The sequence below is a fragment of the Cebus imitator genome, unplaced genomic scaffold (assembly GCF_001604975.1).
Source record: "Cebus imitator isolate Cc_AM_T3 unplaced genomic scaffold, Cebus_imitator-1.0 Scaffold328, whole genome shotgun sequence".
Classification (NCBI taxonomy): domain Eukaryota; kingdom Metazoa; phylum Chordata; class Mammalia; order Primates; family Cebidae; genus Cebus; species Cebus imitator.
This window is the reverse complement of record NW_016107643.1, coordinates 1612857-1639625: the sequence shown is the minus strand read 5'-3', so window position 1 is coordinate 1639625 and position 26769 is coordinate 1612857. Positions and strand designations below refer to the sequence as shown.

General features: G+C 55.1%; 1 protein-coding gene across 2 annotated transcripts; it reads left to right on the top strand.

Moving 5' to 3' along the window:
* The first annotated feature begins 982 nt into the window (after nt 1-982).
* On the top strand, nt 983-26769 carry SIGLEC1 (sialic acid binding Ig like lectin 1). 2 transcript variants are annotated; one of them, XM_017504819.2, is made up of 22 exons: nt 983-1159; nt 6684-6759; nt 7119-7478; nt 7783-8079; nt 9912-10178; nt 10547-10801; nt 12469-12768; nt 13960-14217; nt 15258-15593; nt 16045-16302; nt 16509-16811; nt 18752-19012; nt 19141-19452; nt 19984-20235; nt 20544-20813; nt 20903-21154; nt 21470-21772; nt 22073-22333; nt 23453-23755; nt 23994-24096; nt 24491-24563; nt 25091-26769. In XM_017504819.2, the coding sequence occupies exons 2-22, from the start codon at nt 6711-6713 to the stop codon at nt 25148-25150; spliced, it is 5133 nt and encodes a 1710-aa protein (XP_017360308.1). In that variant the 5' UTR covers nt 983-1159; nt 6684-6710; the 3' UTR covers nt 25151-26769. The 2 variants fall into 2 exon arrangements, with proteins under 2 accessions (XP_017360308.1, XP_017360309.1); XM_017504820.2 differs by lacking the exon at nt 24491-24563.

The following is a 26769-nucleotide window of genomic DNA, read 5'->3' as shown; positions in this document are numbered from 1 at the left end:
AAAATTAAAAAAAAAAAAAAAAGTCTTGTTGCTTGTATCTGGGATTGCTTGGAGCAATTAACATCTGCCCCACATGTCAAGTGCCTACACAAAGTAGGCCCTCAATAAGATGGGCTGTAGTATTCTAACATTAACTAGCTGTGGCAGGGTCTTTCCTTTCCTATCCCAGTGTGGGGGTGAAGGCATAGTATAGTGCCCGAGTGCAGTGGCTCACCTCTGTAATCCCAGCACTTTGGGAGGCTGAGATAGGTAGATTACTTGAGGTTGGGAGTTCAAGACCAACCTTGCCAACATGATGAAACCCTGTCTCTACCAAAAATACAAAAATTAGCCGGGTATGGTGGTGCATGCCTGTAATTCCAGCTACTTGGGAGGCTGAGGCACGAGGATTGCTTGAACCCGGGAGGCGGAGGTTGCAATGAGCTGAGATCGTGCCACTGCACTCCAGCCTTTGCGACAGAGTGAGACTGCATCTCAAAAACAAACAAACCAAAAACAAAAAATGTACAGGAGAGTGATATGGGGAAGAGAAAGCGTGATGAGTGTCCTGACGTTGGGGCCCTTGGTCCCCACAGTAAGGGCCTGCCTCTTGGGAGACTCGTAGAGTACCCAGTGGTACAGAGAGGCTTCTGACGGCATGGAGAATAACTGCCTTGGTCTGGGCACCGTGTAGTGTGTCCCCACCGCAGGCTGGGCTCGCCTCCCTCCCAGGTGTCAGGGAGGAGATGTGTGCTGGAAGCAACTTTCCACCTCCCTCAGCCTCCCTAAGGGGCTCAGAGAGAGTAGGGTGTGGACTTGGCTGGTGAATGGGAGCCCCCGCCCCATTTCTCACTTTGCCTGAGGAAACTCCAGTGTCACCTCGGTCCCACTCCTGCTTGCCTGAGTCCCTAAGTCCCTGGCCTTGCCGAGGGCCTTCCCCTGTGGAGGTCTTTCCCGTCTTGGCATTGCGCAAGGCCTGCAGCTGCCTCCCTGACCAGCTTCTGGGCTGGACAGTAGAGCTGAGGCTTTGGGAAAGAGGAAGCAGCCCCCAAGACGGGATCCTTCTCTCTGGAGCCGGCAGAGCCCTGGGGAGCCCGCTGCACCCGGAGCTCCTGGCTGTCCTTCCTGTTCTCCTCTCACAGGTCCAGCACCCCCGCAGCCACTTCCTCCTGTGGAGCAGGTACTCCCTGTCCCTAGTCCCTCAGCCCGGAGGGTGAGTGGAGCTTTAGGAGCGGGGCTGGGCTGAAGCTGGCTGAGGGGTGTGGGCAGGGGTGGAGGGAGTGCATCTAGGTGTGAGTGCTGGACCCCAAACCAATCCAAGTGCAAGGCACTAATCAAAGCTGGACTTGACCCTTCCACCACCCCACATCCTTCCAGCCTGTATCCCAGTCCTGAGCACCGTCCTGCTCTGACCCTGCCTCAGCCCCAGCTCCAGCCCCTCTTCCAGCCTTACCTCACCCTCCCCTCACTTGCTCCCCAACCCCAACCATTTACTTACCTCATCCAATCCCAACCATCCAAACTGCAGCTCCGACTCCATTACCTTTATCTCAACCCAGCCTCCACCGTATCTTAACCATCACCTGCACCGACTCCTGACTTTACCCTTACCCTCGCCCGTCACTCAACCACAATGTCCACCCCAATCCCAGCCTTAATTTGCTTCCAGAATTCCAACTGGACCATCACCCTGACCCCAGCCCCAGCCCAGCCCAGCAATAGCTCTCCTTTCTCTAGCCCCAGCCCCATTCCACTTCATCCATTGCCACTTGGTCCGTTTACAGGAGGGCTTCCGGTGCTACCCAGCACAGTTCCGGGAGTGGCCACTCCAGCCAGGAGCTTTTAGAGCCAGATTAGGGAATGAAGTGTGAAATTTCTACGGCCCATGGCAAAGCCAATAGACATTAGTAATGGATTCCATGGCTCTGAGAATTAAAAATTTGGCCTATGATTGGGGATTTCCACTATTTTGACTGTAATCTGCTCCAGGAATTGCCTGTCTATAGCCTGACTCCCTATCTGTGGGCCAGTGCTCACCGGCTGGCCATGCTACCTTGTGTCCTTCCTTCTCCAGCCCAATGGGGAAGTTGGGGAGAAGCCTTGGTGTCAGGAAACAGAAACTGAATCCTGTGCCTGGGCCTTTCTGTCTACAGAGAAACTGCCTCTGCCTGTTCTTCCCCAGTTGAACTTGGCCTCTGGGATCAGAGGTCAGGGACTTGGGGTCCCAGCCCACCCTCCAAGCCCTCCTGAGGCACTTGGTCTCAAATAGGCAGCAAATGTGAGTGCCCACCGTATACCAGGCCAGCCCAAGCCACTCTGATGCAACACATACCAATTCTAGGAGTAGGGATTTAAAATCCTGTCTTCAGAGCACCCAGGACTTGGAGACCCAAGGATGAACCTCAGGAAATTCCTCTCTGAGGGACAATAATGTCCAAAAGAGTCACTGCCCAACGGAGGGATGGTTCAGGGCTGCAGAGCTGCTCCACATTCCTGGTACGCTGCTCCCTTCCCTGGGACCTGCAATCTCTCTACCACCAGGGGGCGCTGGGAGCACCCTAGGCCACAGCTCCAACCCAAGCTCAGGGGGCACTGTCCCTTCAACACCAGGCTTTCTTTGTCTTTTCTTTCTTTCTTTTTTTTGGGGGTGCAGTGGTGCACCTTCAGCTCATTGCAACCTCCGCCTCCCAAGCGATTCTCCTGCCTCAGTCTTATGAGTAGCTGAGATTACAGGGGTGCGCCACCATGCCTGGCTAATTTTTGTATTTTTAGTAGAGGTGGGGGTTTCACCATGTTGGTCAGGCTGGTCTCGAACTCCTGACCTCAGTGATCTGCCCACTTCGGCCTCCCAAAATGCCAGAATTACAGGAGTGAGCCACTGCGCCCAGCCTAACACCAGGCTTTCAAACAGGGACAGGTCTTCTTTCTGGAGCTGTCCCTGCTCTTTCTCTTAGAACAGTTATCTGGGCGGACACTGGTTTTTGTGGTAGAACAGGCTGAGCCAATAGGGGGGACTCTGGTGGGGCTGACCCCTTAGGGGTTAGGGCTGGGCTAAACATAGGTGGCCTCTGCATGATGTGATTGGAGTGGTCCTGGAAAGGGTCCTCCCCTGCACCCTGTTCTGGGATCAGTGTATCCAGAACCCCACCATTCTTCCATCGGGTTCACGATTGCCCTTTTTGGGACCCCAGATGGAAAGAACAGGGGATCTGGGACAAGATAGCTGCCCTGGCCATAGCGGAGCTGACCCTGACATCCCCTGTGGCCAGGGACACATCTGACCCCCAGTGTGCCCAACAGGTTGCTTTTCTTCATGGTGGGGTGTCTGGATCCCAGGGCCCTACCTACACCATTTTCCAGTGGCCAAGAACCTGGTGTGGAGGTTGTGGGTGCATATTCCTGGAAGAGGAGGAAGCCTAAGACTTCCCAGAGAACTGGAGGCGAGCTCTTGGGCATCCACAAATGGCCAGACTGGTCCACTCCAGCAGCCCTGCAAGAGGGCTAGGTCCCCTGGGGAGCAGTGTCCTTCCTGTCCCCATCTGGCCCTGTGCTGTGCTCCCTGCCGGGGTGCCCCTTCTGCTTTCTGCACCAGGCTAAGTCTCACCTGGTCAGCCTGGCCGGCCCTGGGCCTCGGCTCAGCCCCTTCCCAGGTGTGGTCCCCGGTAGTCATCGGAATCTGCTGAGCTCAGCCCCTGAGGCAGATGGGCTGGGGGCTGGGAGGTCATGAGTTTCCTGTCCCCACTTCCAGCCTCCTGTTCACTTGGCCAAGTCAGCATGTAGGACCGGGAGGACTGCAAAGTTGTCCTCCCATGTCCGGGAGGACATGGATATGTATGTGGTGAAATATATATAATATAAAATTTACTGTTTTAACTTCTTTACGTGTGCAACCCATGGCATTAAGTACATTTGCAATATTGTGTAACCATCACCACTGTCTATTTCCAGAACTTTTTCATGATCTGAAACAGAGACTCAGCAACCATTAAACATTAACTTCCCCTGCCCCCAGCCCCTGGTTATCTCTATTCTACTTTCTGTCTCTGTGGATGTGCCTAGTTTAGATATTTCATGTAATTGGAATCCTATGATATTTGCCCTTTTGTGTCTGGCTGATTTCACTGAGCATCATGTTTTCAAGGATCACGCGTGTTAGAATCCATTCCTTCCATGGTCGATTGTGTGTACATACCACATTTTGTTTATCCACGTCCATTCATTGATGGACACTCGACCTGGTTCCACCTTTTAGTGCAATAGTGCTGCCGTGAACACTGGTGTACTCTGTTAGAGTACTTTTTAGAGTTTTCAGTACTCTTGGGTATACACCTAGGAGTGGAATTGCCGGATCATATGGTAATTCTATGTTGACTTTTTGAGGAATGGCCAAATTGTTTTCTACAGTGACTGAACCATTTTATATTCCCGCCAGCAATACACAAGGATTTCAATTCCTCCACACCCTCACCAACATGTATTGTTTTCTGTGTTGCTTTGTCTGTTTGCGAATGGCCATTTAATGGATGTGAAGTGGTATCTAGCCGTGGTTTTGATTTGCATTTCCTAATGCCTAGTGATGCTGAGCATCTTTTCATGTCCTTATTAAACAGTTGTATATCTTCTTTGGAGAAATGTTTATTCAAGTGTTTTGCCTATTTTTGGAGTTGGGTTTCTTGTTTTTTTGTTGTTGTTGTCAATTAGAATTCTTTATATATTCTGGATATTAATCCCTTATCAGCTAAATGATTTACAAATATTTTCTCCCATTCTGTGGGTTGTCCACTTTCTAGATAGTGTCCTTTGATGCATATACATTGTTGTTTGTTTTTTGGGGACAGAGTATCACTCTGTCGCCCAGGCTGGAGTGCAGTTGTGTGATCATGGCTCACTGCAGCCTCGACCCCTGCCCCTGAGCTCAAGCAATATTTCCACTTCAGCCTCCAGGGTAGCTTGGACCACAGGTCTGTGCCACCATGCCTGGCTAATTTTTAAATTTTTCGTAGAGACAGAGTCTTGCAGTGTTGCCCAGGCTGATCTCAAACTCCTGGGCTAAAGATATCCTCCTGCATCAGCCTCTCAAAGTGTTGAGTTCACAGGTGTGAGCCACTGTGTTAGCCAAGTTTTAAATTTTGATGAAGTCCAACTTACCTATTTTTTTTCCCTGCGCTTTTAATTTCACACTTAAGAAAGCATCACCTAGTCCAAGGTCATAAAGACTTTCACCTATGTTGTCTTCTAAGAGTTTTATAATTTTAGTTATATGTGTTTCTGGCATCTCTTCCTTTTGGACTCAGGTCTGTGGTATCCCTTAGACACTCCCTGACTGGGGCACTCCATGGTTGAGGGCTGGCCCGTTTGGATATGGCACACACAGGCATTGTACTCATGTTTGTGAGGTATGTGTTCCACAGGACTCTCACGCCACCTGTCAAAACTAGACTTGCCCAGCCACCTCCCCTCCCCAGCTCTGAACCCCTAAAGACCTCAGCCCTCTCTTAGTCACTAAGGGGTTTGCTGAATGCCTGATGGGCTCTGCACTGCTATGGGGCACGTATCTTCAGTTCTGGGTCCTGAGAAATGGGCTCTCACAAGCTGTTACAAACAAGGCAAGGGCAGAGATGGCTCTGGGGTGGCTACGGGAACCTCAAAGAGGAAGTTCCAGCTGGAAGCCAAATTCATGCTGCACCTTGAAGGTTGAATAACGTTTCAATAGGCAAAGATTATTTGAGGCAGAAATAGAGCTGGGCAGCTAGGGAGCCTGTTAGCAGACAGAACTGGCTCCAGAGTGCGTTTGCGGGGAGCAGGAAATGGAAACAGAGCTGGGGCAGGAAATGAGGACCTTTCACATCTCACGGGCAATGGGGAGCCACAGAAGGTTTGTGAGCAGGGGAGTGACTGTTAAAGGCAGCACTAGCCGGGCGCGGTGGCTCATGCCTGTAATCCCAACACTGGGAGCCAAAGTGGGTGGATCATGAAGTCAGGAGCTCGAGACCAGCCTGGCCAAATGTTGAAACCCCATCTCTACTAAAAGTACAAAATTTAGCCAGGTATGGTGGCACGAGCCTGTAATCCCAGCTACTCAGGAGGCCAAAGCAGGAGAATCACTTGAACCTGGGAGGCAGAAGTTGCAGTGAGCCAAGATCATTGCCACTGCACTCTAGCCTGGGCAACAGAGCGAGACTCTGTCTCAAAACAAACAAACAAACAAATAAAAGAAGGCCTATAGCTGGTAAGGCAGGTAGCGAGAGACAAACTTCAAGAAGAAACCATCATTCTAGCTGGGTGCCTTGGAGTGAGTCACTGAGCGTCTCTGGGCTCCAGTTCTTGTGGGTTTGGGTGGTGGGGAGGGGGCAGGGAAGTGGGGAAGAGGAAGAAACAGCTGTTCATCTGCCCTAGGGTGGTATCCTTGAGGGGCTGGGAAAGCAGAACTTGGGATAGGGCCAAGGGACACACAGGCTTTTCTGGGGCAGGCCACCAAGTGAGGGCACTCCCTTGGCACAGCCGGAGCTGGGAACGTGGCCTTCTGACTGTCTCCTGCTGGCTGATCCAGAGGTCGTTAAGAGTCCTGCCCTCTTGTTGGGTTGTCCAGCAGAGGAGGTGGGGACACAGGCTTGGACTCCCAGCAGGTGCTGGGGCTAAAGTGCCCAGAGGTGTCCCTGGAGGCCCCTGTGTGCCCAGCAGTGTGGTATGTGCCACCCTCTTAGGCAACAGGAGCAGCACAAGAACCTGCTATGGACTTCCTGCCGGAGCTTCTCCTCCTGGCCTCGTTCTTCTCCCCAGGTGAGCTTTGTGGGCCCACTGCCTGTCTTCCAGGGCTCAGCCTGCAGAAGAAGTTCAGCCCTTGGCAGGTTGGACAATGCCTGGGTCACAGATTTGGTTGCTGAGGTCGGGGGGCAGTGGCCGGGAGCTGGGCAGGGAGCTGCCATCTGTCTTGGAGCCACCCTCCCAAACCTCTGAGTGGCCTCGGGCAGTGGACTGTCCCCAGGGCACTGAGAAGGGTGGCTCTAAGTATGCATTTCTTGGGGCAGGGCAGAGTCTGGGAGCCCATCTGAGCATATTCCCTGGGGGGATTGCAGGGCTCTGTGGCACCCTGAGGTCGGTATCACCCCCGTCTCTGTCCCCCTGCCATTCTTCTGCAGGCCGGGCCTCATGGGGTGTCTCCAGCCCCCAGAACGTGCAGGGCGTGAAGGGGTCTTGCCTGCTCATCCCCTGTATCTTCAGCTTCCCTGCCGACGTGGAGGTGCCCGACGGCATCACAACCATCTGGTACTATGACTATTCGGGCCGGCAGTGGGTGGTGAGCCACTCGGCAGACCCCACGCGGGTGCAGGCCCACTTCCGCGGCCGCGCCGAGTTCGTGGGGAACCCGGAGCACAGGGTGTGCAACCTGCTGCTAAAGGACCTGCGGCCCGAGGACTCCGGCTCCTACAACTTCCGCTTTGAGATCAGCGAGGGCAACCGCTGGTCAGACGTGAAAGGCACCTTGGTCACAGTGACAGGTGATAAGGAGGGTGGGCTGGCTACGCCCGGGAGGGGTTCCCAAGCTGCTTCTGGACGCTTGGGCTCTCTGCCCCAACCCTTGTCCTGACTCGAACCCCAGCCAGTCCCAGCCTCCATTCCAGCCCCAGCCTAGGCCCAGGCCTGGTTCTCCCTGGTATTCACTTGAGTGGGGCTGGGAGTAGAAAGCAGCCTCTCCTTCCCCTAAATGCCCCCTCCCCAGGGCTGTCCTCAGCTGGGGTTTCCAGGGCAAGGGGTCTCAGGGGTGTTGAAAAGGGTCCTGAACACTGCTGTCTCTGCCCGCAGAGGAACCCAGGGCACCCACCATCGCCTCCCCGGCCGAGCTTCTTGAGGGCACAGAGGTGGACTTCAACTGCTCCACCCCCTACATGTGCCTGCAGGAGCAGGTCAGCCTGCAGTGGCAAGGCCAGGACCCTGCTCGTTCTGTCACCTCCAGCAGCCATAAGTCTGAGCCCACCGGCGTCAGCCACCTGGAGACCCTCCACATGGCTGTGTCCTGGCAGGACCATGGCCGAGTCCTGCACTGCCAGCTCTCAGTGGCCAGTCACAGCACTCAGGCCAAGATTCACCTCCAAGTGAAGTGTGAGTTGACTGGGGACACAGCCTTGTGACTGAGCACATCTGTGGCTCCCTGATGGAAACCAGTCCCTCTCCAGCCCACAGAAACAGAGCCCTTGCTCCTGACGCAGAGCCAGGCCGCCCCTGGGCCTCCAGGGTAGGGCCGTGGAGAGACACTCCTGAGTCCCAAGAGCTTTGTTCAATGCTTCCCTTCCACCTCCTACTGCTTCGAAGGGACTTGTCCTTGAGGCCAGGCTGGGCAGAGAAAGGGAGACCCAAAGGGTTGGGGAACAGGCACTCCCATGCAGCCTCAGGGTTGGCAGCAGGTGTCCTGGTATTTCCCCCTCGCTGAAGGATGCAGGGGAGGTGGGGTTTATCTCTTTCCCGCCTTAGGACTGCTCAAGACCATGGTGATCAGGCTGTCACCCAGGCACACCTATGAGTCAGTGGGGAGAAAGCCCGGGTTTCCACTGGTTATACATTTTCCATCTCAAACAGGGCAGCCTGTTCTAGAACAAGCGCTGCTCACAGGCATCTGGTTGCTGGCTCCGCCACCCACCAGATGTGAAACTTCAGGCAAACTCCTTGTCTCCCAGGGCCTCTGTTCTTTTCATGTCTGTGGTGAAGATAGCAACAGATGGTTCTTGTCTCATCGATTTATGATGAAAATTAAAGGAGATGGGCCAGGCACGGTGGCTCACACCTGTAATCCCATCATTTTGGGAGCCTGAGGCGGGTGGATCACTTGAGGCCAGGGGTTTGAAACCAGCTTGGCCAACATGGTAAAACCCATCTCTACTAAAAATACAAAAATTACCTGGGTGTGGTGGCACACCTGTAATCCCAGTTACTGGGGAAGCTGAGGCACAAGTATTGCTTGAACCCAGGAGATGGAGTTGCAGTGAGCTGTGATTGTGCCACTGCACTCCAGCCTGGGTGACAGAGTGAGACTACGTCTCAAAAGAAAAACAAATAAAGGAGAGGTAAGGTATTTAGAAGAGTGCCTGGCACACATTAAACACTTGAGGCCGGATGCAGTGGCTCATGCCTGTAACCCCAGTGCTTTGGGAGGCCAAGGCGGGAGAATTGCTTGAGGCCAGGAGTTTGAGACCAGCCTGGGCAACATAGTGAGACCCTGTCTGTACAAAAAATTAAAAAACAAAAATTAGCCGGATGTGGTGGCTTACACCTGTAGTCCCAGCTCCTTGGGAGGCTGAGGCAGGAGGATGGTTTGAGCCCAGGAGTTTCAGGCTGTAGTGAGCTATGACTGTGCCTCTGCACTGCAGCCTGGGTGACTGAGCCAGACGCTGTTTCTAAAAAATAAGAAGAAAACACTTGAATACACAGAGAGAGGCTTTGTAACAAGATTTAAGGAAATGTAGTTTCTTTGTATTTTTGGCCCCTTCCTTACAAACTGGGTAAGTATTTTCAGAACTAGTTTGATAGTGCCTTTGGCCCCCTCCCACTAGGTGCCTAGTCCCTTACAAACAGCTTCCAGCAGGCCACTAAAGCAGGCAGTGGAGTACCCATGGCCCAGTGTGTGGAGCTCACCCCAAATACAGCAGGGGCAATGGACAGCATTGGGAAGAAGAAAACCACAGCTGGTGGAGTAGGCTGGACACCGGACCAAGCGTCCTGTGATCAGCTCTCAGTGGACAAGGAATGCATCGGGCGAAGGGGTGGTGGGAAAGGGACGGACTTGGGCAGACCCCACGTGCTCTGAGTGGGGATAGAAGGGGACTGCTGTTTTATCTGGGCAAACTTCCTTAGGGCAGAGCCTTGAAAGGGGGTCAAGAAGTATGCCATCCCCTGCCCTCTCTGACACCTTACCCAATGACCCCCACTGTGCCTCGCAGATGCCCCCAAGGGTGTGAAGATCCTGCTCAGCCCCTCAGGGAGGAATATCCTTCCAGGTGAGCTGGTCACACTCACCTGCCAGGTGAACAGCAGCTACCCTGCAGTCAGCTCCATTACCTGGCTCAAGGATGGGGTGCTCCTCCAGAGCAAGACTGGTGTGCTGCAGCTGTCCCAGGCAGCCTGGAGTGACGCTGGTGTCTATACCTGCCAAGCTGGGAATGACGTGGGCTCTTCGGTCTCACCCCCCATCAGCCTCCACATCTTCAGTGAGTCCTTGGGAAGATTTCGTATTGGCCAGAAAATAGGGAGGGGCTCAGGCCTTAGGGGCAGAGGGGAGACAGGGAAGGGCAGAGCCAGCAGCTGGCATAACTCAGTGCTTCCTGCGTGCAGGTGTGGAGTTCCAGCCTTGTCTTACCATGAGACAGGTGATGATACCCCCACAAAGGGTGGGGTGTCAGGGGGATCCTGGTGAGCAGGACAGAGAGAGGCAGGGCACTCCCAGAGGCTCCACTGCAGTGGCGGGTGGCGGAGTATATGCAGAGATTGAGGCTGATTGGCTGAGGCCCAGGGACTGTGAGGGGCTGGGGCTGGAAGTCAGCTGGGACCCCCAGCACCTCCTATGCTGCCCTTGCAGTGGCTGAGGTCCAGGTGAGCCCAGCAGGTCCCATCCTAGAGAACCAGACAGTGACACTAGGCTGCAGTACACCCAACGAGGCACCCAGCGATCTCCGCTACCACTGGTACAAGAACCACGTCCCGCTGGAGGACGCCCACTCCCACACCCTCCAGCTGCACGCGGCCACCAGGGCTGATACCGGCTTCTACTTCTGCGAGGTGCAGAACGCCCAAGGCAGCGAGCGTTCAGGCGCTGTCAGCGTGGTAGTCAACCGTAAGTGGCCAGGGTGGGGTGGCACTGGACATGGTCAGAGCAGGGCCAGGTACCTGGCGGTGGCCTTGAGCTCAGGTCCCAGCTCTGCACACCTGGGCAAGGCTTTGACCTCCCTAGTTCCCTCCCATTTTATAAAAATTTTTTATTTTGGAAGTTTAAACTTATGAGCAAGAGAAAGACAAAGAATGATTATATACCTTTAACCTAGGTTTCCCATGTATTAACATTTTGGCACATTTGCTTTATCTTTCTTGCTTTCTACACAGACACACACACACACATATACATATACACACACACACACACACATCCATGTGCATACATACATATAAATGTAAGGATATAGACTTCCATGTATACATATGCACATATATGGCACTTGCGTGTATGCACATCTGTTCTATGTGGACATATGCACATATATATATGCATACTCTCTGTATACACATATGAATATGTTATCTGTGTATCTATTTACATACTTATATTCCTGAAGTTACAAACCATGAGGGCTCTTTACCCCTAAATTCCGTTTTTTTTTTTTTATAGAGACAGGGTTTCACCATGTTGGCCAGGCTGGTCTCAAACTCCTGACCTTGTGATTCACCTGCCTCGGCCTCCCAAAGTGCTGAGATTACAGGCATGAGCCACCATGCCCAGCCTGCTTTACCCCTAAATTCCTAATATCATTCTCTTATGTAACCACAATACAATTATCATGATCAGGAAATTTAGCATTGCTAGAAGACTGGTTTTTTTTTTTTTTGAGACAGAGTCTTGTTCTGTCACCCAGGAGGGAGTGCAATGGTGTGATCTCAGCTCATTGCAACCTCTGCTTCCCAGGCTCAAGCAATTCTCCTGCCTCAGCCATTCAGGGAGCTGGGATTACAGGAACCTGCTATCATGCCTGGCTAATTTTTGTGTTTTTATAGAAACAGGGTTTCACTGTGTTGGCCAGGCTGGTCTCAAACTCCTAACTTCAGGTGATCTGCCTGCCTCGGCCTCCCAAAGTGCTGGGATTACATTGGTAAATGTGAATATGGATTATAGCTTAGATAATAGTCTTCTATAATGTACCTAATACCGTCTTTTGTAGCCATCCTTTTTCTGGTCCAGAATCCGATTCCAGATCACACACTGCATTGGGTCATCCCATCTCTTCATTCTCCGTTAGTCTGGGACCATTCCTCAGTCTTTCCTTGTCATTCTTGACATTGAAACTTGCAGCGTTCAGGCCTGCTGTTCTGTGGAGGTGCCTCAATCGGCATTTGCCTGACTCAAATGGTCCGGGACCATGCCCTCTGGGCGGGAAGGCCAACGACGTGCTGCTGTGCCCTGTCAGGAGGCACTCGGTGTCAGCCTGTCCCACTGCTGATGATGCTCAGTTTGGACACCTGGCTAAGGTGCTGTCCCATCAGTTTTCTCATCTTCGAAGTGGGGCTCCTATCCCCATTTGCAGGGTGGCCTTGAGCACTGACTGGGACAACAGGGTGATGTGCCCAGCCCAAGGACAAAAGCATATTCAGCAGGTGCTCAGGCACTTTGGGATCGCCCCCTTCTCCCAGGGCATGGTGGGTCAAAGAGGTGCAGAGGTCATGGGCTGTATCAGGGTATCCAGGGAGTGCCCCCATCACAGGGTGACAGGCCTGCCTCTCGTCTCCACACAGACCCACCTCTCATCCCGGTCCTAACAGCCTTCCTGGAGACCCAGGCGGGGCTTGTGGGCATCCTTCACTGCTCTGTGGTCAGTGAGCCCCTGGCCATACTGGTGCTGTCACATGGGGGTCATATCTTGGCCTCCACCTCTGGGGATGGCGATCACAGCCCACGCTTCATCGGCACCTCTGGTCCCAACTCCCTGCGCCTGGAGATCCGAGACCTGGAAGAAGCTGACAGTGGGGAATACAAGTGCTCAGCCACCAACTCCCTTGGAAATGCAACCTCCACCCTAGACTTCCATGCCAATGGTAAGACGGGCACCGGCAGCCAGGGAGGGTGGAGGGAGCCTGAGGAGGAGCCTGCTCCAGCCCCTTCCTTCTAGAAGTCTAGTGGACTCGACGGCAGGGCTGAACTAGCTGCCTAGGTAACATAAAAGACTGGGGCTATGCAGTCACCCAACCTCAGAGCTTCCTGAAAGTCAAGGCAAAAAGGGAAACACAGCAGGTCACATCATTCCTTTTGCAGATACCCTGATTCTAAACTTGGAGAGTCCCTCAGAAGTGTTCATTATTTTTTATTTATGAAACTTTGGGGGCAGGTTCTATGCTAGCAGTCAGATGTGGGAAGCCAAATAGTTAAGCAGGGTCTTCTGGCTCAGGGCTGTGGCTCATGCCTGTAATCCCAGCACTTTGGGAGGCCAAGGCAGGTGGATCACCAGAGGTGGGGAGTTCGAGATCAGAGTGGCTAACATGGTAAAACCCTGTCTCTACCAAGTATACAAAATTAGCTGGGCGTGGTGGCACATGCCTGTAATCCCAGCTATACAGGAGTCTGAAGCAGGAGAATCGCTTGAACCTGGGAGGCAGAGGTTGCAGTGAGCCGGGATCGCGGATCATGCCACTGCACTCCAGCCTGAGTAAGAGAGTGAGACTTGGTCTCCAAAAAAAAAAAAAAAAAAATTGTTTGAGATGGAGTCTCACTGTGTTGCCCAGGCTGGTCTGGAACTCCTGGCCTCAAACGTTGCTTCCGACTCAGTCTCCCAAAGTGCTAAGATTACAGGCTTGAGCTACCATGCGCCCACAAGCCAGGTGCTGGACCTAAGCCTGGGCTCTGGCTCTGGATCCTTCCCTCCTTCCCTCCTTCCCTCCTTCCCTTCTTCCCTCCCTCCTTCCCTCCCTCCTTCCCTCCTTCCTTCCTTCCTTCCTTCCTTCCTTCCTTCCTTCCTTCCTTCTCTCTCTGTTTCTTTCTTTCTTTCTTTTTTCTTCTCTTTCTTTTTTGAAACCATTACATCTGAGATGCTCTGAATCCTTAACCAGGCTGCAGCCAGCTCCCATCTATAGATCTGACTTGGCATTCAAAGGCAAACCCTCCTGACCCACCACAAAGCCCCGAGCTACCTACAGTAGTGCAGGGAGAGGAGAACTCTGAGGGCTTTCTGCATAGGGCAGCATGGAGGGTCAGGAGGCGGGACCCCTCCCAGCCTCTCCCTCTCCCCGCAGCCGCCCGCCTCCTCATCAGCCCGGCAGCAGAGGTGGTGGAAGGACAGGCAGTGACGCTGAGCTGCAGAAGCGGCCTGCACCCCACGCCTGATGCCCGCTTCTCCTGGTACCTGAACGGAGCCCTGCTTCTCGAAGGCCCCAGCAGCAGCCTCTTGCTCCCCGCGGCCTCCAGCACTGACGCCGGCTCATACCACTGCCGGGCCCAGGATGGCCACAGTACCAGCGGCCCCTCCTCACCAGCCGTCCTCACTGTGCTCTGTGAGCAGCCACTGCCAGCTGCAGCCTCATGCCAGGACCCACCAGCCACCTCACCTCCTCCAGGCCCCCTAGCCCTGCCCTGCCCTGCCCCGGGGTCTGTATCAGGAGGGCTGGGTCACAGGCCTGGCCATGATGGGCCTCTCCCCCTGGGGCTGAAGTTTAGGAATGAGGCTGGGGCCTTCTCTATCTTCCCACATCTTTACCGTCCAATCCCAGCCCTGTGGGCTCCTCTATCCCAGCCTCAAACCCAGCGTGGGTACCAGGTCCCTGCTTTGTCCTCATGGGTGAGCCCCGGACATCACACTCTTCTGTTTGTGCACCTGCCCCACAGGCTGCGCTGGGCTCCCATAGACACCAAGGCAGAGCCCTGCAGCACAGGGACAGATGGCCCCTCTGCATCCACCAAGCGGGGCGGCTCCTATGAGATCAAGGGCCTGATTCCAGAGGCTTCCTCTGACACGTGTGTGCTGGAACCATGTCCTGGGACTGTCAGAGGGCAGCCGCCTCTGCAAGCTTTTCTGGTGTCTGCGTGAAATCACATGGGGGCCTTGCCTGGTGCCTCTCTTTTGGCCACCTGTCTCCGGAAGCCTTTAGGAAGAGGCCGTTCTATGCATTAGCTAGCATCAAGGGAGCTGGCTTGGAGACCAGAGATAAGATGCAGGGCAGATCTTGAGGAGAGGCTCCGTGGTCAGGGTGGGGAGAGAGCAGGACCCCAAGGGATTGCTAGGTGGACACCCTGCTCAGCAGCAGGTGGGACTCATGCAAGGTGGCAGCCAGCTCATACAGCACCTCTGTCTGAGCTAGAAAATGGTGTTCCTTCCTTTGGGAAGACTCAGCATCAAGGCACAGCCTAGCTTGAGGAGCATGAGCTGAGTTCCACCCACTCTGGCCTGGCTGCTCTTGTGCAGTGCACAATCTGCACAGCTGTTTGGGGCAGCCCTAGGGACCCACCTTTGTCCAGTGTATTCTGGGAGCCTAGCCAGGCTTGCAGGGCCTGGCAGCGACCGTGGAATGAGTGTCCCTGTTCTTCCTCCCTGCAGACCCCCCTCGCCAACCAATATTCACCACCAGGCTGGACCTCGATGCTGCTGGGGCCGGGGCTGGACGGCGAGGCCTCCTTTTGTGCCGAGTGGACAGCGACCCTCCAGCCCAGCTGCAGCTGCTCCACAAGGACCGCGTGGTGGCCACTTCCCTGCCGTTAGGGGGTGGCTGCAGTACCTGTGGGGGCTGTTCCCCACGAATGAAGGTCAGCAAAGGCCCCAACTTGCTGCGCGTGGAGATTGACAACCCTTTGCTGGAGGAGGAGGGCTTGTACCTCTGTGAGGCCAGCAATGCCCTGGGCAATGCCTCCACCTCCGCCACCTTCAATGGCCAGGGTGAGTCAGGCAGGGAATGGGTGGCTTGTGGGCAGGGCTGGAGCTCTGGACTGCTCTGCTCCGAGGACGATCTAATCAGGTAAAAGCACTCTGTGCAGCAGTGGGGCCCCTTGCTGCCCTCTCCACATTCAGGAAGGGCAGAGCTGCTCCTTCCTGTGCTCACTGTTCAGGCCGGGGGCAGGCGACACAGCTGGTCTTTGAGGAAGGGCTTCCCAGCTGGGACAGTTGGACTGCCTTGTCCTTCTTCCCCGTGCTGCGCCCTCTCTGCCCAGGGCCCCCACAGTCCCCAGGACCCACTTCTCCTAGGCTCCCTGTGAGCTGGCTTGCTTTTCTCCCTCACCCTGTGGGCACCCCAGGGGGCCTCCTTCCTGTTCCTTCCAGGCTGGGCAGCTGGACCTCTGGCTCCTCCAGGCCAGGGGTGGTCAGTAAGCCTGTGCTGCCTGCTCTCCAGCCACTGTCCTGGTCATTGCACCATCACACACGCTGCAGGAGGGCACAGAGGCCAACCTGACTTGCAACGTGAGCCGGGAAGCCGCTGGCAGCCCTGCCAACTTCTCCTGGTTCCGAAATGGGGTGCTGTGGGCCCAGGGTCCCCTGGAGACCGTGACGCTGCTGCCCGTGGCCAGGACTGATGCTGCCCTTTACACCTGCCGCATCCTCACCGAGGCTGGCACCCAGCTCTCCACTCCCGTGCTCCTGAATGTACTCTGTGGGTGACTGGCAAGGGCAGCCTGGGGACTTGGAGGGTGGAGGGGTGGTCTGGGGAGAAGCAGGGGCTGGGCTGGGATTTGAGAGGAAAGAGCAGGGCTTGGGCTGTGTGTGTGGCAGGGGGTGGGGGACATAGCGTGGCAGTTGTAATGTGGTGAGCTGGGCTGGGGTGGCCTCAGCTCCCTCTGTTTCCTCTGATTCCTGCAGATCCCCCAGACCCTCCGAAGCTGTCGGCCCTCCTAGACATGGGCCAGGGCCACATGGCTGTGTTTGTCTGCACTGTGGACAGCCACCCCCTGTCCCTGCTGGCCCTGTTCCACGGGGAGCACCTCCTGACCACCAGCTTGGGTCCCCAGCTCCCATCCCAAGGCCGGCTCCGGGCTAAGGCTGAGGCCAACTCCCTGCAGTTAGAGGTCCGAGAATTGGGCCTTGAGGACTCTGGCAGCTACCTCTGTGAGGCCACAAACGTTCTTGGATCAGCCAACACCTCAGTCTTCTTCCAGGTCCGAGGTGAGTGTCAGTATTCTGAAAATATGGTAGACTCTGATGCCCTGGGAGCTACTCTGGTCAGACTTTGGGCTGGATACTGTGAATTTTGTGCAGAAATGTGTCTTTTTTCAGCTCTGGTAAGGGCAGTTTCCAGCCTGCATAGCAGAAGGCCTCCCTTTGCCTCCAGCTAGATATTTTCACCTGTAATAACTGCAGCAGCCACTAGGAGGCAATAGCAATTCACAAGGTGGCTTGGTGGGAGCACTTTCTGACATAACTTATTTTGTGATCATATAATTTTGTTACATAGTAAACATTCTCATACAAAACCTAATACACATGTATATTATGCATATATGTTTATGTGTGAGTATACACACACATACAAATATACATTATATATATGCTTACGTATAATATACTCATAGTCTTCATGTATATACGTGTGTGTGTGTGTGTATAGTCTCTATAAAAATCCTCCCTCTGGCCAGGCACGTGGCTCACACCTGTAATCCCAGCACTTTGGGAGGCCAAAGCAGGCAGATCACTTAAGGTCATGAGTTCAAGACCAACCTGGCCAACACACTACTAAAAATACAAACATTAGGCCGGGCGTGGTGGCTCAAGCCTGTAATCCCAGCACTTTGGGAGGCTGAGGCGGGTGGATCACAAGGTCAAGAGATCGAGACCATCCTGGTCAACATGGTGAAACCCCGTCTCTACTAAAAATACAAAAAAAAAAATTAGCTGGGCATGGTGGTGCGTGCCTGTAATCCCAGCTACTCAGGAGGCTGAGGCAGGAGAATTGCCTGAACCCAGGAGGCAGAGGTTGCGGTGAGCCGAGATCGTGCCATTGCACTCCAGCCTGGGTAACATGAGTGAAACTCCGTCTCAAAAAAAAAAAAATACAAACATTAGCCAGGTGTGGTGGTGGGCACCTGTAATCCCAGCTACTCAGGAGGCTGAGGGAGGAGAATTATTTGAACTTGGGAGGCAGAGGTTTCAGTGAGCCGAAATTGCACCACTTCACTCTAGCCTGGATGACAGAGCGAGACTCCATCTCAAAAAAAAAAAATCTCCCTAAACAAATAAACCAGGAAAAAGGAAAGATAATACCCATAATGAAAGAAAAATGTGTGCTGCTTCTCCCACAGTGACAAACAGCACCAATTTTGGGACATTTACTGTGAGCCTCAGTTCTGTGTATCATTTCTTACCACCTCCATTTCACAGGGAGAAATTGAAGTTTAGAGTTTTAGGAGCTTTTCCCTAGCCACATGACCCTGCTAGCTGTGGACTCAGGCATGGTCTATGCTCTTGCTGAGCATTCCAGCTGCCCCTCCATCTCACCCAGCACCCTGGGGTTCTCCTGCCTCAGACCCAGGGGCCACTGAGGAGCTGCCCTTTGCCTGATCCCCAGTTCCTGCGCTCTTGCGGCCTGGAGTCCAGATGCTGGGCCAGCCGGGCGAGGGCGCCCAAGATCACATAGCTGCTACATTCCCTTCCAAGCCCTCCATCACCCATGCTGACTCCAGCTCCTGGTCAGGACGGTGGCCCTGGGATTATCTAAATCCCTCCCTTTTCAGTGCTTTATGGGTTGAACCAACATTTGTCAGGAGCTAACACATGCAGACGCAGTGCCTGGAACTGGGGTCACAGGGCATACAAGCACACAAGTCCAGTGCCCATGGGGCTTACACACTGGTAGGCAAGATATGACTGATACAGTAAGACCATCCCACCAGGTGGGGGGAGGCAAATGCCAGGATGGAGCCTGTGCAGGAGAGTGGGGGGCAGGAGGGGCCAAGGCATGGGACTGAGTGGGCCCTGCAGTGGTCTGGAAGGGGGCTGTGGCTTCAACACATGGGCTGGGTGTGTAGTCCTGGGTGGACACGCAGGTGGTTCTGGACTGTGGGAGGTGTGGTGGAGAGCCCTCACCTGCTCTTGGTTTTCCCCTACAGGAGCCTGGGTCCAGGTGTCACCATCACCTGAGCTCCAAGAGGGCCAGGCTGTTGTCCTGAGCTGCCAGGTGCCCACAGGAGTCCCTGAGGGAACCTCATATCGCTGGTATCGGGATGGCCAGCCCCTCCAGGAGCTGACTTCAGCCACGCTCCGATTTGCAGCCATAACTTTGACACAAGCTGGGGCCTATCATTGCCAAGCCCAGGGCCCAGGCTCAGCCATCACGAGCCTCGCCGCACCTGTCAGCCTCCACGTGTCCTGTAAGGACTTTTATCCTGTCCAGGTGTGGGGGAAGGAATGCTGTCCCCTGGTCCTGGGCTTTGCCACATGACAGAGCCCTGGATGAGGGACCCCCTGGCTGGGTGCTGACACTCCCCACCCTGTGTAGACGCCCCACGCCAGGTCACACTCACTACCCTGATGGACACAGGCCCTGGGCGGCTGGGCCTCATCCTGTGCCGTGTGAACAGCGACCCTCCGGCCCAGCTGCGGCTGCTGCATGGGGACCGCCTCGTGGCCTCCACCCTACAAGGCATGGGGGAACCTGCAGGCGGCTCTCCCAGGCTGCAGGTGGCTGCGGCCCCCAACACACTGCGCCTGGAGATCCACGAGGCGATGCTGGAGGATGAGGGCGTCTACACCTGTGAGGCCTCCAACACCCTAGGCCAGGCCTCTGCCTCTGCCGACTTTGATGCTCAGGGTTAGTGTGTGTGTGTGTGTGTGTGCGCGCGTGTGCACATGTGTATGTGTGTGTCTCCTTTAAAAGAGGAGAGAAGGTTGGAGAGGGTTCTAGAAACCTGGGAGCATAGGAATAGTCCCCATTCCCACCCTTCCTAAGGGTGGTGGACTCCAGACCTGAGTTTCACACAAGAACCTTTTTTAAACACCAGATTTTACATGCGTGCCCAGTGGATAAAACTAAACAGGAAATTTCAGGGGAAAGTGCAGCAGGGGAGGGGAGGTCTGTGGTCTCTCCATTTGCCCCCCACCAGGGTCAGGGAGGGGCTCAGGGCCCTCCAAGGCTCTGTGGAACTCCACTTGGGACCACTCAGGAGCCAGTGGGCTGTCCCAAGCACGACCTCTGAGCTTCACTTATAGGTGGGCCACCTGAGGCTCCCAGAGGCCAAGGGGCTCCCCAGCAGTAGGGGCAGCTCGCTCACACGGAGACAAGTGGCTTGCTGTACACAGCCTCAAGACCCTGGCTGGTGTCCTGTGCCCTCCCTCTCCCCAGCTGTGAATGTGCAGGTGTGGCCTGGGGCCGCTGTGCAGGAGGGGCAGCTGGTGAACCTGACCTGCCTTGTGTGGACCACTCACCCAGACCAGCTCACCTACACGTGGTACCAGGATGGGCAGCATCGCCTGGGTGCCCGGTCCATCCTCCTGCCCAACGTCACGGTCAGGGATGCTGCCTCCTACCACTGTGGTGTGGGTCCCTCTGGTCAGGCACCCCGCCTCTCCAGACCAATCACCTTGGACGTCCTCTGTGAGTCTGGCTGGATGCATGGTAGGGCTGGTAGGAATGGCAGCAACCTGCAGGGATCTGAGCATGGCCGGAACCCTACAAGTGTCCAGTGGGGGAACTAGGTACCTAGCTAGCTAGTGGAGCACGGGAAAAGGGACATTAGAGTAGGGGGCACTGGGGTGAGTCCTGTCTGGGCAGAGGAGCAGTACCCCAGATTGGGCGATCAGGAGCCATTGGGGTGGGGAGCCAGGGACTTCTGGGTTTGAATGCCACCTGCAAACTGGCCTTCTGCAGGCTGTGACTCTGTGTAAGCCTCTCGTGCCCTGCAGATGCACCCCGCGACCTGCGCCTGACCTACCTCCTGGAGAGCCGTGGTGGGCAGCTGGCCCTGGTACTGTGCACTGTGGATAGCCGCCCAGCTGCCCAGCTGGCCCTCAGCCACGCCGGCCACCTCCTGGCCTCCTCGACAGCAGCCTCTGTCCCCAACACCCTGCGCCTGGAGCTGCGGGAGCCACAGCCCAGTGACGAGGGTTTCTACAGCTGTTCTGCCCGCAGCCCTCTGGGCCAGGCCAACACATCCCTGGAGCTGCGGCTAGAGGGTGAGGCAGGGCCCAGGCCAAGCCCTCTGAGATGGAAACCCACTGTGGTGTCTGGCTGGGCTCAGCTGATCATGGCCTCCTTGGTACAGGTGTGCAGGTGATCCTGGCTCCAGAGGCTACTGTGCCCGAGGGTACCCCCATCACAGTGACTTGTGAGGACCCTGCTGCTCTCCCACCCACCCTCTATGCCTGGTACCACAATGGTCGTTGGCTGCAGGAGGGTCCAGCTGCTTCGATTTCATTCCCGGTGGCCACGCGGGCTCATGCAGGCGCCTACTCCTGCCAGGCCCAGGATGCCCAGGGCACCCGCAGCTCCCGTTCGGCTGCCCTGCAAGTCCTCTGTGAGCAAGGGGTCCTCCACCAGGGCTGCCCAGGAGGGTGGTGGAGGGCGCTTCTAGGCTTTTGTGGGAGTGGGCATAGAACTGCAGTGGGCCCAGGAACGGGCAGTTGGGGAAAGAGGATGTAGGTGCTGGAGAAAGAGACTCAGCTCTACAAGCCCTGCCTGGCACTCTGCCCACAGGCCTCCTGGGAAGGTATCACTTCTAGGAAGTGGCCATTGGTCCAGAGGCTTCAGCCTGGCCAACCCCAGGCATCTGGTCAATGGGCAGTAGCGGGTGCCTAAGCAAGGCCCCTATCTGTGCCCTGCCTGCCCGCAGATGCCCCTCAGGACGTCGTGCTGTCCTCCTTCCGGGACTCCAGGACCAGATCCATGGCTGTGATACAGTGCACTGTGGACAGTGAGCCACCTGCTGAGCTGGCCCTATCTCATGATGGCAAGGTGCTGGCCATGAGCAGCGGGGTCCACAGCTTGGCATCGGGGACAGGCCATGTCCAGGTGGCCCGAAACGCCCTACGGCTACAGGTGCAAGATGTGCCTGCAGGTGACAATGACACCTATGTTTGCACAGCTCGAAACTTGCTGGGCTCAGTCAGCACCACCAGGCGGCTGCAGGTGGAAGGTGAGTGGGAGAGAGGGGAGGAAGAGGGGGTCCGATACTGTAGGGACCAAGTCCATGAGAGGGGCTGGAGCTCCCATTAGAGCGGGCTGTCTGGCCTGAGAAAGCCCTGCCTTGAGAGGCCTAGTATGATGGAGGAGGAAGAGCTCCCACTGGTGGGGGCACAGATCCACCTTGGAGACTCCAGATCCCAAGTCAGACTGAGGCCTTCCCATATGTGCAGAGGCCCCTCAGAGGTCCCACGCAGATGCCACAGCCACAGACCTACAGATCCCCAACCATCTCTCTATCCTCCCCCAACAGGGCCGAGCGTGGTGGCAGAGCCTGGCCTGGATGTGCCTGAGGGCACTGCCCTGAACCTCAGCTGCCACCTCCCAGGTGGTCCTGGGCCTGTAGGCAACTCCACCTTTGCATGGTTCTGGAATGGCCGGCGGCTGCACACGGAGCCTGTGCCCACTCTCACCTTCACCCATGTGGCTCGTGCTCAAGCTGGGATGTACCACTGCCTGGCTGAGCTCCCCCGTGGGGCTGCTGCCTCCGCTCCGGTCATGCTTCGAGTGCTTTGTGAGTGTGAGCCCTCTCCTCCGCCTTAGTCTCCTACGTGTCACACACTCGCCTCAGTTCCTCCTCTTCTGTCTGCAAAGAGTGAGGATTTCACAGATATTGAGTCCTGGGTTGGAATCCTGGCCCTCCTGCTGACTGGTTGTGTGATCTTGTACATCTGTGACAGGGTTTCTTCATCTGTAAAATGGGGAATACATCATTCATCTCATCTTGCAAGTAGTATAAGAAATAAATGGCTGAGCGTGCTGGCTCATGCCTGTAATCCCAGCACTTTGAGAGGTTGAGGTGGGCAGATCACTTGAGGCCAGGAGTTTGAGACTAGCCTGGCCAATATGGTGAAACCCCATCTCTACTAAAAATATAAAAATTAGCACAGCATGATGGCACATGGCATGATGGCACAAGATTACACATGTAATCCCAGCTATTCCGGAGGCTGAGCCAGGAGATTTGCTTGACTCTGGGAAGTGGAGGTTGCAGTGAGCCAAGATCATGATCACTGCACTCCAGCCTGGGCAACTGACTGAATGAGACTCCTTTAAAAAAAAAAAAGGAAAAAGAAAAGAAAAGAAATAAAGCATGCTGAGTATCTGGTACACAATAGGCCCTCATCAGTGTTGGTCTCTCACTCCAGTTTTCACCAACGCCTACACTATATCAGTCAGCTATTGCTACATAGCAAGCCACCCCAAAACTGATTGCTTCAAACAAAAATCATGTTATTTGCTCAATTCTGTGGGCTAGGCTCGGCTGAGCTCAGCTGGGCAGTTCTTCTATTGTTCACAGCTCATGTGGCTGCAGTTGTCCAGTGGTCTCAGATGACTGCATGCTCATGGCTGGCGGTTGGGCCACATGTGCCCAGCAGGCTGGCCTAGGCTTCCCACATTGTTGTGTTCCAAGAAGGAGAGCGGAAGCTACAAGGCCTCTTAAGGTCTGGCTCTGAAGTTACACAATATCACTTCTTTCTCCAGTTGGTCAAATGGAGTCACAGATTCAAGGAGTGAGGAAATAGGTTCTGCCTCTTAATGGATGGAGCAGCAAAATCATTTTGCATGGATACAGGGAAGGAGGAATTTGTGGTCATTTTCTGTAATCACCACACTCCCTTCCTCCCCACAGACCCTCCCAAGACACCCACCATGACGGTCTTCGTGGAGCCTGAAGATGGCCTCCAGGGCATCCTGGATTGCCGAGTGGAGAGTGAGCCTCTCGCCAGCCTGACTCTCCACCTTGGCAGTCGACTGGTGGCCTCCAGTCAGCCCCAGGGTGTTCCTGCAGAGCCACACATCCATGTCCTGGCCTCCCCCAATGCGCTGAGGGTGGACATCGAGGCTCTGAGGCCCAGTGACCAAGGGGAATACGTGTGTTCTGCCTCAAATGCCCTGGGCTCTGCCTCTACCTCCACCTACTTCGGGGCCAGAGGTGAGGGAAGGGGGCTCCATCTCCCAGGCCACTGTGCACAAATGCCCAATTCTTAGACCCTTCTGCTGCAGCACGGCTTGCCTGTCTACTTGAAACTTATTGCTAGGAGCTCCCTTGCATGGAGAGAGCTTCAGAGATAAAGCAAAAGTTAGAAGGTTTCATCTCGGGTGGGTCCCCTTGGAAGGGAGCACTGGGGGCCTGCAGCTGTGACTGCCCTGAGCCCCACTCTGTGTTCCAGCCCTGCACCGCCTGCGTCAGTTCCAGCAGCTGCTCTGGGCCCTGGGAATGCTGGTGGTCCTCCTGCTCCTGCTGTTGGGCCTGTGGGCCTGCCACACCTGGAGGTGGGTCTAGAGCGGGGGATGGGCCAGAAGATTGGGGTGGGAAAGGCCACTTCATCCTCCCCCTAGATTCCCCCAGGTCCTTTAGGAGAACCTCCCTCCTCTCAAGTTCAGCCTGGGAAGGCTACCTACTTCCCAGCCTGCCCCTCCAAGTTGGGAATCCCTTCTAGAACTGCCCCTAAATCCTCCTAGCTGTAGTTTTCTTCTTTCCTCCTCTCTGCCCTGGCTGTGCTGAAGCAAGGGCTGGGGAGGAAGACAGAGGAAGCACCCACTCTCCATGAGGCACCCATGCGCTGTGCTGTGGGTGGTCTGGAGCCAGCCTGTAGGGAACGGGAGAGGAATGGGGGCAGGCGGTGGGGAGGGGAGAGGCTCTCTGAGTCCACTCTGGGCCTTGCAGAAAAAGGCGTGTTTATAAGCCGAACATGGGTGAGAATTCGGTGGAGATGGCTTCTCAGAAGGAGACCACGCAGGTATCCATTCAACACATGCGGGTAGTGTGATACCCAGCTAACCCACAGTGCTGGCTGACATCTGGAGGCTGATGCCATTTATGGGATGGTGCCTGGGACCAAGGGGAGGTTGGGAAGACTGTACAGGGAACCAGGAGCCCTTCAGGAGATAGGAGAGCCCTGCTTGGGACAGAGAGAACCCCTGTGTCTGCTGGTGGCTGGCGTAGGGGACTAGGGGAGACTTCCTGGACTTAGCAGCATCCCCTCCATTTCCAAGACACATTTTTCGACTCCCCCACCTTTGTTCTGAGGCCCCTCTTCCCCACTGCTGAGCCTGCCCATCACCTGGGCAGAAGTGAAAGTCAGTTTCTCCTCCCCTGTGGTGTGTCCTTCTGCAGCTGATTCATCTGGTGGGCCAGGGTTCCAAGTCACACTTCCAGCCATGCACACTCCCACCAATCCTCTTGGGACCCTTCCTAAGGCTGGAGGCCTGGGGCCTGCCCTGGCTCCCAGAGGCCTCCTGTGACCAGGGTTTTCTCTGTGGGAAGCTCATTGATCCTGATGTAGCCACATGCGAGACCTCATCCTGTGACCCACCCCTGGGCTGACTGCTGGTGTCGCCTGCCCTCGGGAGAAGGTGGCCAGTGCCTGTGATGACTCCGGCCCGTGAATGTGAATGAGGCAGCGTTGGGTCCTGCCTGCCTCTGTGAAAACAGCTCTGTGACATCCGACTTTTTATGACCTGGCTCGAAGCCTCTTGCCCCCCTCCCCAGAAATGGGTGGTGAAAGGTGGGGATAAACCTCAGTCTACCCAGGAGGGTGTTGACCCTGGAGGATGCTGAGGAGCCCCGAGTCGATCATGTTGACCACTTCTCTTGCTCTCTCTTCTCTGCATGTCCTCCCTTCTCTCTATTTCTCCCTCAAAGGAAGCCCTGCCCTTTCACATCTTTCTCCTCAAAAGCCACCCTGGACTTTGGTTGGATTAGAGCATCCTGTGTCCTCAGAGGTTTGTCAAAGCACTCTGTATTCAGCAGAATATAGGTTAGGGTGCTGTAACAAGAGACCAAATACAGTGATTTCAACGTGATCAAATTTTCTTTTTCTCTCTGGTGATAGTCTGGCTGTCATGATGGTTTAAGGTGTTGGGGCTCAGGATCCTTCTACCTTCCTTTTCTCTAACTAAAACATTGCCTTTGATTCTGAGGCTTACCATGGCCCCACTCTGTCCACATGCCCTCCAGCCAGAAGAGGGAAGAATGGAGGCCGAAACACACCCATGCCCATGGTGGATGCAACCCAGAAGTTGCACATGACTTTTCCACTCACTTCCCATTGGGTGGAGTATTGTCACACAGACACTCTGAGCTACAAGGGAGGCTGGGAAATGTAGTTTTTCTTTTGAGTCCAGAGGACATTTAGAATTGGGCTTCCAAAGGACTCCCAACTGTGGGCTCATCCCTGGGACTTTTGACATTGATGGGAATGCCACCAGCAGGCCATGTTTTGTCTCAGTGCCCATTTACTAAGGGCCAAGGTATGCCCCTGACCATTCTGGTCATGGACTTCCTGGAAGAGGTGATCATTCTCACACTTAAGACTGAGGAAATAAAAAAAGTGTGGTGTTTTCTTATGGAGAGAGCATGCCAGGCAGCACAGTTGCCTCAGCAAACATCCTTATGCCAGATGTGGCCCCTGGAAGAAGAGATGCCCTCATTCCACCACCACCCCCAGCCCCCAGGGATGGGTTCTGCCTTACTGACACTTACAAGAGTGAGGACAGACACAGATGTCATCAGCATCCTTGTTCCAGCTCCAGATACATACCTGTCCATGACTGAGTGAGCTCCTGTCCTTTTCCCGGAGGACCCTATGTCAGGGGCTGTTAAAGAGGATGAGTTACCAAGAAGGAACGATGTGCCCCTGGGAATCAGGGACTGACAGGAGAGAGCTCTCGAGTGGGCTAATGACTCCCCTTGCAGCCTGGTGCAGATGGTGGGAGGAGCTAGGAGCCCTCTGCTCTAGGATTTGGGCTGAAAACCAGAGAGAAGTGGGGAGTTGGCACAGGACCTAACAGGCTAGGAGGCAGTTGGAGGCCAGGTGAACTTTGTGTAGCAGAGGCCGCATCCTCCCTCATTCCAGCCCCATTCCTTTTCATGCTCCATTGCCAGACTCTTGCTGGGAGCCCATCCAGAATGTCCTTCCAATAAACCTCTACCCTATGACGCAA